The sequence below is a fragment of the Nannospalax galili genome, unplaced genomic scaffold (assembly GCF_000622305.1).
Source record: "Nannospalax galili isolate Female #2095 unplaced genomic scaffold, S.galili_v1.0 scaffold215, whole genome shotgun sequence".
Taxonomy (NCBI): Eukaryota; Metazoa; Chordata; class Mammalia; order Rodentia; family Spalacidae; genus Nannospalax; species Nannospalax galili.
The window spans coordinates 5,552,089-5,564,316 of record NW_008338533.1 but is presented as its reverse complement, the minus strand read 5'-3'; the positions used below and the strand labels follow the sequence as shown (position 1 = coordinate 5,564,316).

Genomic DNA, 12,228 nt, shown 5'->3' with positions numbered 1-12,228 from the left:
CACACACAAATAAATAAAATAAATATTAAAAAAAGACCCTCTAGAACATTACATTCAACAGCTGTTTCATTTGGCCTTTTGAATGACCACATGCTTAGATTTATTAACAAGTGTCTAGTTTTCAGTAAAAAAAAATTATAAGGCACACAACCTCTGTCAAGGCGTGGTATGTTAAAAGAAAGAAAAATGAAATATCAGGAATGACCCCACAAACCTTTGACAGTGGCTGCACTAGGCAATTATTTCTTTAAAAGGTTTCTTTATTTAACATTAATATGTGTCTACATACATGCACATGTACACCATTTGTATGCCCTGTACTTGTGGGGGCCAAAAGAGTATGTCAGATCCCCTGGAAATGGAGTGATAGGTGTTCCCTTGTGACCTGCCTAATGTGGGTTCTAGGAACTGATTCTAGGTCCTCTGCAAGATCAGTAAGTGCTCCGAACTGCAGCGTCATCTCTCTGGGTTTAGACACAGGTTTTTTTGTTTTTTTTTTTTTTTTTAATTTATTGAGCTTTTTGTACAGTAGTGTGAAATGTACTCTTAATCTAATTAGACCTCCATTCATGCCCCCCAGCTCCCCCACGGGACTGCATGCATTCTGCCATACATGTTAAGCACTCTCTAGTCAAACATTTGTACCCAGATGCAGGTTCATCCACTGGAGTTTAGTCAGCCTATCTAGAGCCTATCTAGAGTAGGAAGCCTACTCCCCTTCTCCCAGCAGCAATGAGTCTCCAACAATTCCCAGGCTAGGCCAGCCGCCATCCATTTCCCGCGCTCTCCTCTGTGCCTTAGACAAAGATTTTTTGTGTGTTTATTTTATAGAGACTCAAATAGGTAAAAGAAGATATATATATTCAACTATATAACTATGTATCATCTATCTTATCTACTTATCTATCATCTATCTATCATCTATCTCTCTACTTATATCTATTTATCAATAGATAGAAAGACGTCAGCTGAAAGACTGTATGGCCAGAAACATAAAAGGAAGTGAAACAAAATCCTGGAACTAGAAAACATAGTAAATGGAATAAACAATTAATTAGATGGATACAATGACAGATTGATCAGACAACAGATGAAACTGGTGAATTACAAATGACTAGAAAGAGGAGGTTACTAAGTCAGAGGAACGGAACGGTAAAGATGGGAGATAAGTCAACAGTGCCTGAAGGACAAAGGGACACCTTCAGCATCTGCAGTGGGAGAGTTCCAAAATAAGGAGATCTCTCTCTCTCTCTCTCTCTCTCTCTCTCTCTCTCTCTCTCTCAAATCCTTGAAGAAATAATGAGTGAAAACTTACAGTCTGATGAAAGTCTTGCATGTGAGAAGCTCATTGAACTCCAGATATGATGAACTCAGACTCAACCCAAGACTTACAGTCAACATTTCAAATGGAGTTAGATCTAACATCACATTTAAAAAGATTTCCACCTAAGACGTAAAAACACAGAGAAAAACTTTATGATATTGGGATTGATTTCTTATAAATGACATCAAACTCACAAGCCAAAAGGGAAAATTAAGCTAACTGAACTCTAAAAGTCTGGACATCCACAGTCCTAACAGAATGATAGGGTAATCAAAAGAATCTGCAGGAGAAAATACCTGCAGGTTGTGTATCTAGTAATCATTTAGTATATTCAGAATACATCAAGAATACCTCAAACCCAACAACAGCAAATACAACCTAATTTAAATACTACTATAGGTGCTAAAAATTTCCTGCCAAAGAAGGTCTAAAACTGGCTAATGGCACATAAAGCCATGCTTACCATGTCTACTCAGGGAGATGCAAATCCTGGCTGCCATGACAAGTCAGTGAGATGGATGATTGGGTAAAGTACTTGCCACCAAGTCTGATGTATGGAGATCCATCCCCAGAGCCCACGTGGTGGAAGGAGAGAACTGACTTCTGTAAGTTGTCCTCTGATCGCCACATGCACCATGGCATGCATGTGACAGATACACACACACACACACACACACACACACACACACACACACACACGACAATAAGTGAACGTAATTTAAAAATGTTTAAACCTCCAATGATGTCCTAGCTCAAGTCCATTAAATGGGAAATAACGGAAAATTAAAGGGGTAATGACATGGAGAATTTGTGATGCTTCTGCAATGCTGTTGGGAATGTAAAATAATATAGATATTGTGGGAAACTGGGGAGTAATTCCTCAAAAAGAAAAATGGGAAATTTGAGTCTCAAAGAGGGATGTGTACAGGCATTTTACAGAAGTATTAGTCATAATAGATAAAATATAGATGCAATCCAAGTGTCCACTCACGGCTGATTAAATAGCTAAATGTTTTACATACACAAAATGAAATGCCCTTAAGCCTTAAAATGAAGGAAATTCTGGCATGTGCTACATGCATAGTATGTGTGGTGGTTTGAATGAACATGTCCTCCATAGGCTCCAAGTATTTGGACATTTTGTCCCCAGTTGGTGGTGCTGTTTGGGGAGGTCTTAGAAGGTGTGGCCATGCTGGAGGAAGCACATCACCGGGCATCGGCTTAGAGAGTTCTTAAACCTTGCCAGATCTCCAGTCACTCTCTGCTTCCTATGCCTGCTTGAAGATGTGAAAGCTTAGCTTCTGCTCCTGCTCCAGTCACCTCTGCCACCATGCCTCCCCACCAGGGTTCCCAACTATGATGAATTCTTGTACCTTTGGAACTGTAAGTTAAATAAACTCTTCCTTTTATAAGTTCCCTTGATCACGGTGTTTTATCACAGCAACAGAAAAGTAACTAAGATGGTATATAAAATAAACCAGTCACATACACACAAAATACTGCGTGATTCCTCTTACATAAGGTACACAGAGAATTTAAAGCAGTTCACATCATAGAGAAATAAAGTACAATGATGTTTACTAGAGTCTGGATAAAGTATTGGGGAGGGAGTTGTTATGTAATAAATATAGAATTTCAGTTCTATAGTACAAAGACTTATGAAGACAGCTGTTGGAGATATATACATATATATATATATATATATACATATATATATTATTACTCTAAAGTTTTTGTATTATTTATTCTTGAACAGAATAAATATAAAATTTGAAAAACAAAATGTCACCACTTTACACTTTCACACTGGCAACTTTGGACTTCCCAACTCTCTTTTCTGAAGTAGTTTTCTCTGTAAGAATAGATGTCAATGGATGGATCATTTTTCAAAGGATCCCAAGATTAACAGAAACAATAAAAAAGCAGAAGGGAAGAAGGTCTCCATTCCATTCAATAAAAAGGACAAATTAAAGGGAATAATAATAGATTAACAATTAAAACTTTCTAGAGAAGATAGGATGCTATATGCAACCATGGGCTGGACCCCTTTGAGAACTGTTCAAGAGCTCTTGCTGACTGTGGCAGGGTTGACCAAGGAACAAATGTGGCTGAGAATAATTGCTCTCTTCGTTCAGTACCTTTGACTGGTAATGGAACTTGGAGAACTTTGAAGGCACAGACTTTTTTAAGGGGGGGGGGGAACTGTGGCTAAAGTATCTGTGATACTTGTGATGAATGAACATCAGAAGACTGAATAGGTCCTACAGCACAGAGAGCATGTCTAGGATCTGGTGTGTTGGGGAAATCAGAGCCCTGACTTGCAATGTCTGTCAGCCTCCATGGCTCCTGGGACCTGATTTCATGGTCCATGTACAAGCAGCATAGAGAAAAGACAAGTGTGGTTGGCCCCTGTAAGGTACATGTTGCCTCTTAGTGGGCTGACCCAAGAAACAAGAGGAGTCCAAAGCATAAACTGTCCTTCAGGTGGTGGGTCAAGTCCTCTGGACAAGAAACGGGTTTAGAATATCCTTCACCATCAGTTATCTTTATTTTCATATTGACTATTGACTTATGGCTCCATCATATTTGCAAGAAGAATCAGCACCTGTTTCCAAATCAGCATAGACCTGCATTCTAGTCACCTGCATGTTCTGCCACTTGCCAAGTGTGAGCAAACTCACTCACTTCGACTCACAAAGGGGGTACGGCGGGTGTCACTTCTGCAGACATATTATCCCCAAAGCCTTATAAACTTCTCTGCTCCCATTTGCATCTGATCCAAACTTTACTGTCCTTCGTCTCTTTCTTCTTGCAGTTAGGAATCCATGCCTTATCTGTTTCCCAAACATATGTCCACTATAATTTTTTAAAAATATTTTATCATTTTTATTTTATGTGTATGCATGTTACGCCTGCATGTAGGTAAGTGCACCCGTGTCGTGCAATGCCCGCAGAGGACAGAAGAGGCTGTCGGATCCCCGGGAACTGGAGTTACAGACAGTTGTTAGCTGCCACGTGGGTGCTGGGATTCGAACCCGGGTCTTCTATAAGAACAGTCAGTGTTCCTAACCGCTGAGCCATCTCTCCAGCCCTGTCCACTATAATTTCATCCTTTATGTTTTGGTTCTTTGTGACTCATTACACATCTGTAACTGGTTATACAATTTTCTTATAGAATTAATGATTTATTTCTAGAATCCATTTTTTTAAAGCTCTCCGGAGGGGGTCCCCTGTTCCTGCAGATACTGCAATACCAGGTCAATGTGTGGAGTGAACCGAGCAAGCCCCTATTCCATCTCCTAGTTCCAAAAATCCATTTACTGTGTTGTCCTCGGACAGAGGATATATCAGATATTAAACTGATAAGAACAGATACTACACTTGATCTTAGCCAAAAGGCCGAGAAGCAATAGAATCCATTTTTTAATAGTTTTAATTAATATATATTTCTTGTTGGGATGATTTTCACAAACAGCAGTTTTCATTGATCATAAAGTTAACACAGGTTCTTTATAAAGTAGTTGAATTTAATTACAAATGTAAAGAAAAAAGCACACGAAAACCCATAGTATTTATCTTCTATGTCATTGATTTATGTTTTTTATGTCTATGAGTGTATTGATTGCATGTAAGCACACCATGTTGTGCAATGCCCAAAGAGACCAGAAGAGGGCATCAGACCTCTGGAACTGGAGTTTTGGACTGTCAGCCACCATGTCGGCACTGGGAACTGAACCCAGGTCCTCAGCAAGAGGAGCCAGTGCTCTTAACTGCTGAGCCCTCTCTCCGGCCCAACAGTATTTTCATACAGTCAATTATATAGTTTATATACATTATGGAGTTTACGGTTTCCATAACAAATATTTTCTGTTTCTTCATATTGCACAATTTTGTTAACATGTGTCCACATCTTCCCCATGTCATTAAAGTGCTGAAAACCATAATTATAATTAAAGGCCATTCTCCGATATGGCAGTTTCAAATTTATTTCAATTTTACAAATTTTTGGATCCTTAAGCTAGTTGCCAAGGTTGTATAATTATAAATAAAATAGCACTTGGCATCATTGTCCATTAATTTTCATGCATATAAACCACCTTGCTTTGGAGAGAGCCCTAGATATGCAATTGTTGGATAAAGGGTAAGATGACGGCAAAGAATTTGGGGACACACTGTGCCATCACGTCCACAAGAACTGTTTGAGAGGTCTGGTTCCACTTCACCACCACTGGCCCTGAACAATTCTTTCCAACAGAAAATACTTGTGTTTGCATTATTTCTGACAGCATTTCATTAGTATTTGCATTTATTTTTCTTTAAGCCTGTGTGTGTGTGTGTGTGTGTGTGTGTGTGTGTGTGTGTGTGTGTTTCTCTTGGTATCCCTTAGCCATCTCTCATTGGTGTACAGTGTCTGACCTGACCTAAAGACTCTGATGTGTGGTAGTTTGAATGAGAATGTCCCCCAGTGTCTCAAGTATTTGAGTACTTTGTCCAAGTTAGTGGCCTGTTTGGGAGGTCATGGAATCCTTAGGATGTGTGGCCTTGCTGGAGGAAGTGCGTCTCTGGGGCAGGTTTTGAGAGTCTACGGCCCACCCACCTGCACTTTGCTGGATCTGCTTCCTGCTTTGCTTGATCTGCTTCCTGCTTGGCACTGAAGATGATAGCTCTCAGATTCCTGCTTCAGCTGCCTGCCACACACGTGCTGGCCACTCGCTGCCATGCCTCTCCACTATGATGGACTCAACCCTCTGGATCTGTAGGCCAAAATTAATTCTTCCTTCTGTAAGTTGCTGGGCGGGATGACTTCAGTTGTCAACTTGGCACACCTGCGTTGAGGGATCGTCAATTGGGGAATTGCCTCCATTGAACTGGCCTGTGGCCAAGTCTGAGAGGCATCTTCTTGATGGTTGAGTGATATGGGAGGGCCCAGCCCACTGTGGGTGGTGCCACCCCTGGGCAGGTGGGCCTGTGTTACATAAGAAAGCAGGCTGAACATGGGCCAGGGGAGCAAGCCAGTAAGCAGCGTTCCTCCATGGCCTGTGCTCCAGCTCCTGCCTCCAGGTTCCTGCCTTGAGTTCCTATCTTGAGCTATGAACTGTGACCTGGGAGATATAAGCTGAATAAATCCTTTCCTCCCCAAGTTGGTAGTGGTCAGAGTGTTTTGCCACAGCAATAGAAAAGTAACTGACACAACATGCTTTAGAGATAGCTGAGATAAATCCTTTATTTGAGCCTTTAGAAACAATTTGTAAATGGAGCATCAGCCATTACCATAAAAGGGAAAACTGAGCTAAGCTGGGAATATACGGAAATGCTGTTTACAAGTCGTAATTATTACAAGGAAGAGAAATACTATCCCCCATGGCAGCCAGGACCCCATGAGAAAGGCACACTTCACTGCTGTGGGCGGAAACTGAAATCTTTTCTTTTCCAAGGACGTAGTTGGATTTCAAAGTAAAGACTAGTTCCAGAAAGTCCCCAGTGAGCTCTCTGTTGCTGTCCGGCAATATTACAGAAGAATCCTCACTAACAGTTGCTATGAGCTTCAGATACGATTTTCTAGTTCTCTCTTGGCCTCCAAACATGTTATTCGGCAGGTCAGCTCTAGCTTCACCTGGGATCTTGTTGCCAATGTCTTTGAATTCATCAGGCTTGAATTTAATTACTTTATGTAAACTAGAAAATGTCCCCAGTAGGCTTGGAGGAACAACTTCTGTATGTGGCCGCAAACTTGTGTTTTGTTTAAAATATTAGCATTTTGACAAATCCACGCTAACTTTAAACTTGTTTTTGATCTTTAGAAATTCATTTTCATTCTTGGTCTGAATTTACTTTCTTTTTTAGACAGGGTGTCACAATGTAGCTGCGGCTGTCCTAGCACTTAGTATGTAGACCTGGCTAGCCTTGCACTCACGGAGACCACCCTGCCTCAGCCTCCTGAATGTGGTGATTAAAGGTATAACCTACCATGCCCAGTACTGAATTTACTCTTTAATGAAGATAAATAGATGCTTATACAGTTTTTCACTGAATCCTACCCTGCGTCCATATCATCTCTCAGTGTTCTCTCTGTCCCCATCTTAAGATGGACTAATTGGTGGGCAAAGCCCCATGTTCTTGGGCTATCTCACCCAAAACAAACTCCAATGTAAAGAGTGTTCACAGACAAAGGCTCCCAATGTCAAGATCATCAGACAGGAGCAAAGATGGCCAGAGAAATGCTCTGGGATTTCACACCTAGACTCATCATGACATTTAAGCAGTTGTACTGTTGGACACAACTGTCATCCTCATAGTCGGGTCCTTTGTCATGCAAGTTTGTGGCCCGTCTCCTGTCGGCCATGCTGTATTTCCACCCCTGCTGTAGTTTGGACTTGACTCTGTCACCAGCTCACTAGAACTAGGTGGGCCAGCTTTATTGGGTTAGCCTAGCTTGGGGGGTTCCCTGATGTCACTATGAGAATAACTTACCCTGGCAAACTAGCCACTTCAAAGATAACAAGAGAGGCGTGTAGCTCAGAAATGCCCCACTTGGCGCGAACCTGCCAAGAGCCAGGCTGCAGCCAGGCTTCCCAGCTGAGCCATGCCCAGGTTGCTGGCATTGCCAGAGGAGGAGCCCCTGCCCTGTAAGAAGGGCCGCTAGTGACTGCTGTTCTTCCCCAGCCAGCTCTGGAGTGGGTTTAGAAACAGCAGCAGCAGATACATGCCATGTGATGTTCAGCAGCTCATACCCGCCACTTGATAAAGCTCCTTGGTTGGGAAGCAAGCTCATCAGTGCCCCTCACTTACGAGAAGGGATGTGCAGTATTTTCCACTTCTTTCCAGCTCCAGAGATGTGCCTTTTGCTGGCAACTTGGCTTTTAAGGAAACATTTCTCACCACAAATACATTTTTATTTTCCCTCGACACACTCTCCCAGCTTTCTTCAAAGCTCCACCCGAACCCTTCACTGTTTTCAGTGCCCACAGCGCTGCAAAGAGCTTGAGCAAAGAGTGGAGATGGATCAGTTCAGAAGTAAGGCAACCCTTCCATCTCCTGTTCATCCCGCAGGGGTGACCTACACCTTGGAGCACTCTGCAGCCAGCCAGGCTCGCTTACACTGTGGGATTATTCTGATTCAGTCCAAGGCTCACGAAAAATAAAATCTACAATCAAAGAAAATGCATGTGTACACCTGTCACAGGCAAGGCCTTCACACCACACCACTGTATTCACACTATCTCTGATTCCTTGCAGTACTAAAAGGTGACTATGCTTTGTTTATAATTTAAAAGTAATAATAAAAATCCACAGCCGAGTTATTCCAAGGTTTGTATTGTGGCTCAGTTTTACCAGAATCCACAAATAACATGTGGATCGGTATTTCAAAAACAGCCATGAAAATCAAAGAAAAATATCATGATAAAAATACTGTTTTAGTGAAACAAAATGGCCATTTGGCATGTAGTATGGAGCACTGCTATAAGAGGCCCAGACCCCATTAATACCTCTGTGTCACTGGAGACAAGAGTCTTAGCTTATTACAGCAGGCAGAGCTAAATTCCACCCACAAAACCTAGGTTGGGAGCAGCCATGTGTCCAAGCCTGTAATGACCAACAGAGTCTATTGTGTCAGGGCAGAGGGGCAGAGGTCACTGGGTCTGGGCTGGGATCCAGTCACTGCTGGACTTGGCTGCCTGCATCCCCAGTTCAGGACAAAGCCTAGAGCATCCTTGCCCTTAGATATTTCAGGACCAGAGCTTTCCATAGGTGATACTCCATCAATCACAATCAAGCAAATTACTGAAGTCAAGTTAATTTCTATCTCAATGACCACAACCCCCAAAGGATTCACACGTTTGTATGCCAACTCATGCCAGAAATTTAGCCACATGGAATGATAATGCAGTTACTTCTTCTGGTTTTTAAAACTGTAAGGGGAGAAATAAGGCCTCCAAGATAACTGAGTGCTGTCTTAGTATAAACTGTATGGTCTAAAATCTAATATTTGTCTACTGTATTATAAATGTAATAAAAATGTAATTTAAAACCCCATCATAATCAGCAACTTCACTACACAGAACTTATATGACAGCTATTTCTGGAATTAGGAGCGAAAATTATTTTTCTGGCAATTTTTATATCGGAAAGAAAGACGAGGATGGGAAATTAGTATTTAACTGAACCTCGCGAATGTCATTTGCTTCACATCTGTGACTCCATCTACTAGAGTAGAATGGAATAATTGCAAGAGAACAGGGGTTCTTTCTCGGCACCTGTCCATTCATACTTGAGGGAGACAGACATCTAGAGAGGTTATTTTGAGTTGATATCTGAGCCCTAGATTTAGCAGATGCTGTATTCTACATTTTATATTCAAAGTATTTACAGATCTACCAACGCAATTACGCCAAAAATTGTTATTCCTCTTTGCTGTTCCTCAAACTTATCCCCCAAATTAAATATTCATTTAACCTTTAAAAAATAATAAAACAGACTTAGAAGAATGTGTAACAGACCACACACCAGGCAATGCCTGCAAACTTGATTTGTATTAACTACTTTAATCTTACCAACCCTAGGAGAGAAGTATCATGCATTTCAAAGGAAACAGAGCATCAGAGCTCATAGCTCTGGTGCCAGAAGTGGGGCCTAACCTCATTGTAACTGCTATCAAGCGATTTGTGTCACCATTTATTAAATCTCCCCATGACTCACTCTCTCTCTCTCTCTCTCTCTCTCTCTCTCATTTTTGTTGCTACCTTTAAGCTTCCATATTTTCTTTCCCAATGTTACTTTATGTGGCTGTACATTTGTGTTATTGGTGTTATTTACTAATGCTGTAGATATGTTCACTTATTTATTTTCAAGAGTGAGGTTGCTGAGTATTCTTCTTTTTTTTCCTTTGTCTAGAATATTTAAGATATGTTAAGGACTTTGCATTCCATGTATAAAAGTGCTCCTCCTGGGATGCACAGACTTTACTGCCCTTAACGGTATTCTGATAGAACAACCCACAGGACTATCACTGTCCTAAAAATACTTTCTCTTTATCTTACTTCCAAGAAAACATTGTTGGGAACCATCTAAAGCAGGTGACCAAAAACAATATCCAAATATTAACAAAAACCTGGACTTCCACTATAGCTGACTGATTATTTCCAAATCTGACATGGAAATTATTAAAACATCAGCACTGAGGGCTAGAAAGGTGGATCCAGGGTTAAGAGGATATGGTGCTCTTGCAGAGACATCAGTTCAGTTCCCATCACCCACAATGGGCAGCTCACGACTGCCTCTAACTCCAGCTCCAGAGGATCCGATGCCCTCTTCTGACCTCCATGGGCACTTATGCCCATGAGCACATACCCACACAGAAACACCCACAAATATACACAACTAAAAATAATAGAAAATAAAGCTGTAAACAGGTACCAGCAATGGAAGTCAATCAGGTTTAGATCCACCAGAATGGAGAACATTTGGCACATGACCAGGATGGATTTCCCTAGCATGGACTAGAGAACCTAGGCATTATAGTAAGTATGGTGTCAGGAGTATGTTTCTACTCCTGGGGCTTGAGGGTAGCTCAGTGACTAAGCACACTGTAAGATCAGGCATTGCTTTCGCAGAGGACCAGAGATCAGTTCCCTGGACCCACATCAGGCAGTGCACAACCAAATGTAACTCCAGCTCTGGGGGATCAGATGCCTTCTTCTGGAATCTGCAGGTGCCTGTACCTGGTGCACATGTGCACACACACACACACACACACACACACACACACTCTAAAATAAATCTTTGAAAGAGAGAGATATGCTCCAGAAGACACAGGTAAAAATTGATGGGATTTATTACAAAATAAGACAAGGAAAAGATGGAGACATGTATGAAGTATGGAGTGAGGGAGACACGTATGTATGAAGTATGGAGTGAGGGAGACACGTATGAAGTATGGAGTGAGGGAGACACGCATGAAGTATGGAGTGAGGTAGACACGTATGTATGAAGTATGGAGTGAGGTAGACACGTATGTATGAAGTATGGAGTGAGGGAGACACATATGTATGAAGTATGGAGTGAGGGAGACACGCATGAAGTATGGAGTGAGGAAGACACGCATGAAGTATGGAGTGAGATAGACACGTATGTATGAAGTATGGAGTAAAGTATGGAGTGAGGTAGACACGTACGTATGAAGTATGGAGTGAGGTAGACATGTACGTATGAAGTATGGAGTGAGGTAGACACGTATGAAGTATGGAGTGAGGTAGACACGTACGTATGAAGTATGGAGTGAGGTAGACATGTACGTATGAAGTATGGAGTGAGGTAGACACGTATGAAGTATGGAGTGAGGTAGACACGTACGTATGAAGTATGGAGTGAGGTAGACATGTACGTATGAAGTATGGAGTGAGGTAGACACGTATGAAGTATGGAGTGAGGTAGACACATGTGTATGAAGTACGGAGTGAGGTAGACACGTATGAAGTATGGAGTGAGGGAGACACGCATGAAGTATGGAGTGAGGTAGACACGTATGAAGTATGGAGTGAGGTAGACACGTATGTATGAAGTACGGAGTGAGGTAGACACATGTGTATGAAGTACGGAGTGAGGTAGACACGTATGAAGTATGGAGTGAGGTAGACACGTATGAAGTATGGAGTGAGGTAGACACATACGTATGAAGTATGGAGTGAGGTAGACATGTATGTATGAAGTATGGAGTGAGGTAGACACGTATGAAGTATGGAGTGAGGTAGACATGTATGAAGTATGGAGTGAGGAAGACATGTACGTATGAAGTATGGAGTGAGGCAGACACGTGTATGAAGTATGGAGTGAGGTAGACACATACGTATGAAGTATGGAGTGAGGTAGACACATACGTATGAAGTATGGAGTGAGGTAGACACATA

At 41.7% G+C, this 12,228-nt stretch overlaps 1 protein-coding gene and 1 non-coding gene across 3 annotated transcripts in view; both read right to left on the bottom strand.

Moving 5' to 3' along the window:
• Positions 1-12,228, bottom strand: part of Znf385d (zinc finger protein 385D) — a 997,469-nt gene that overhangs the window by 378,975 nt on the left and 606,266 nt on the right. Inside the window, exon 1 of one of the 2 annotated variants that reach the window (XM_008833158.1) lies at positions 1,316-1,370. The exons of the other annotated variant lie outside the window; for it this stretch is intronic. Within the exon in view, the coding sequence (XP_008831380.1) occupies positions 1,316-1,349 (34 nt within the window). The 5' untranslated portion in view covers positions 1,350-1,370. Of the gene's footprint in view, positions 1-1,315; positions 1,371-12,228 lie in introns of those variants that run through there. 2 annotated transcript variants of the gene reach the window in all.
• Positions 4,545-4,735, bottom strand: LOC115070388. The gene has a single exon (XR_003849555.1). It is a non-coding gene; the product is annotated as a U2 spliceosomal RNA (small nuclear RNA).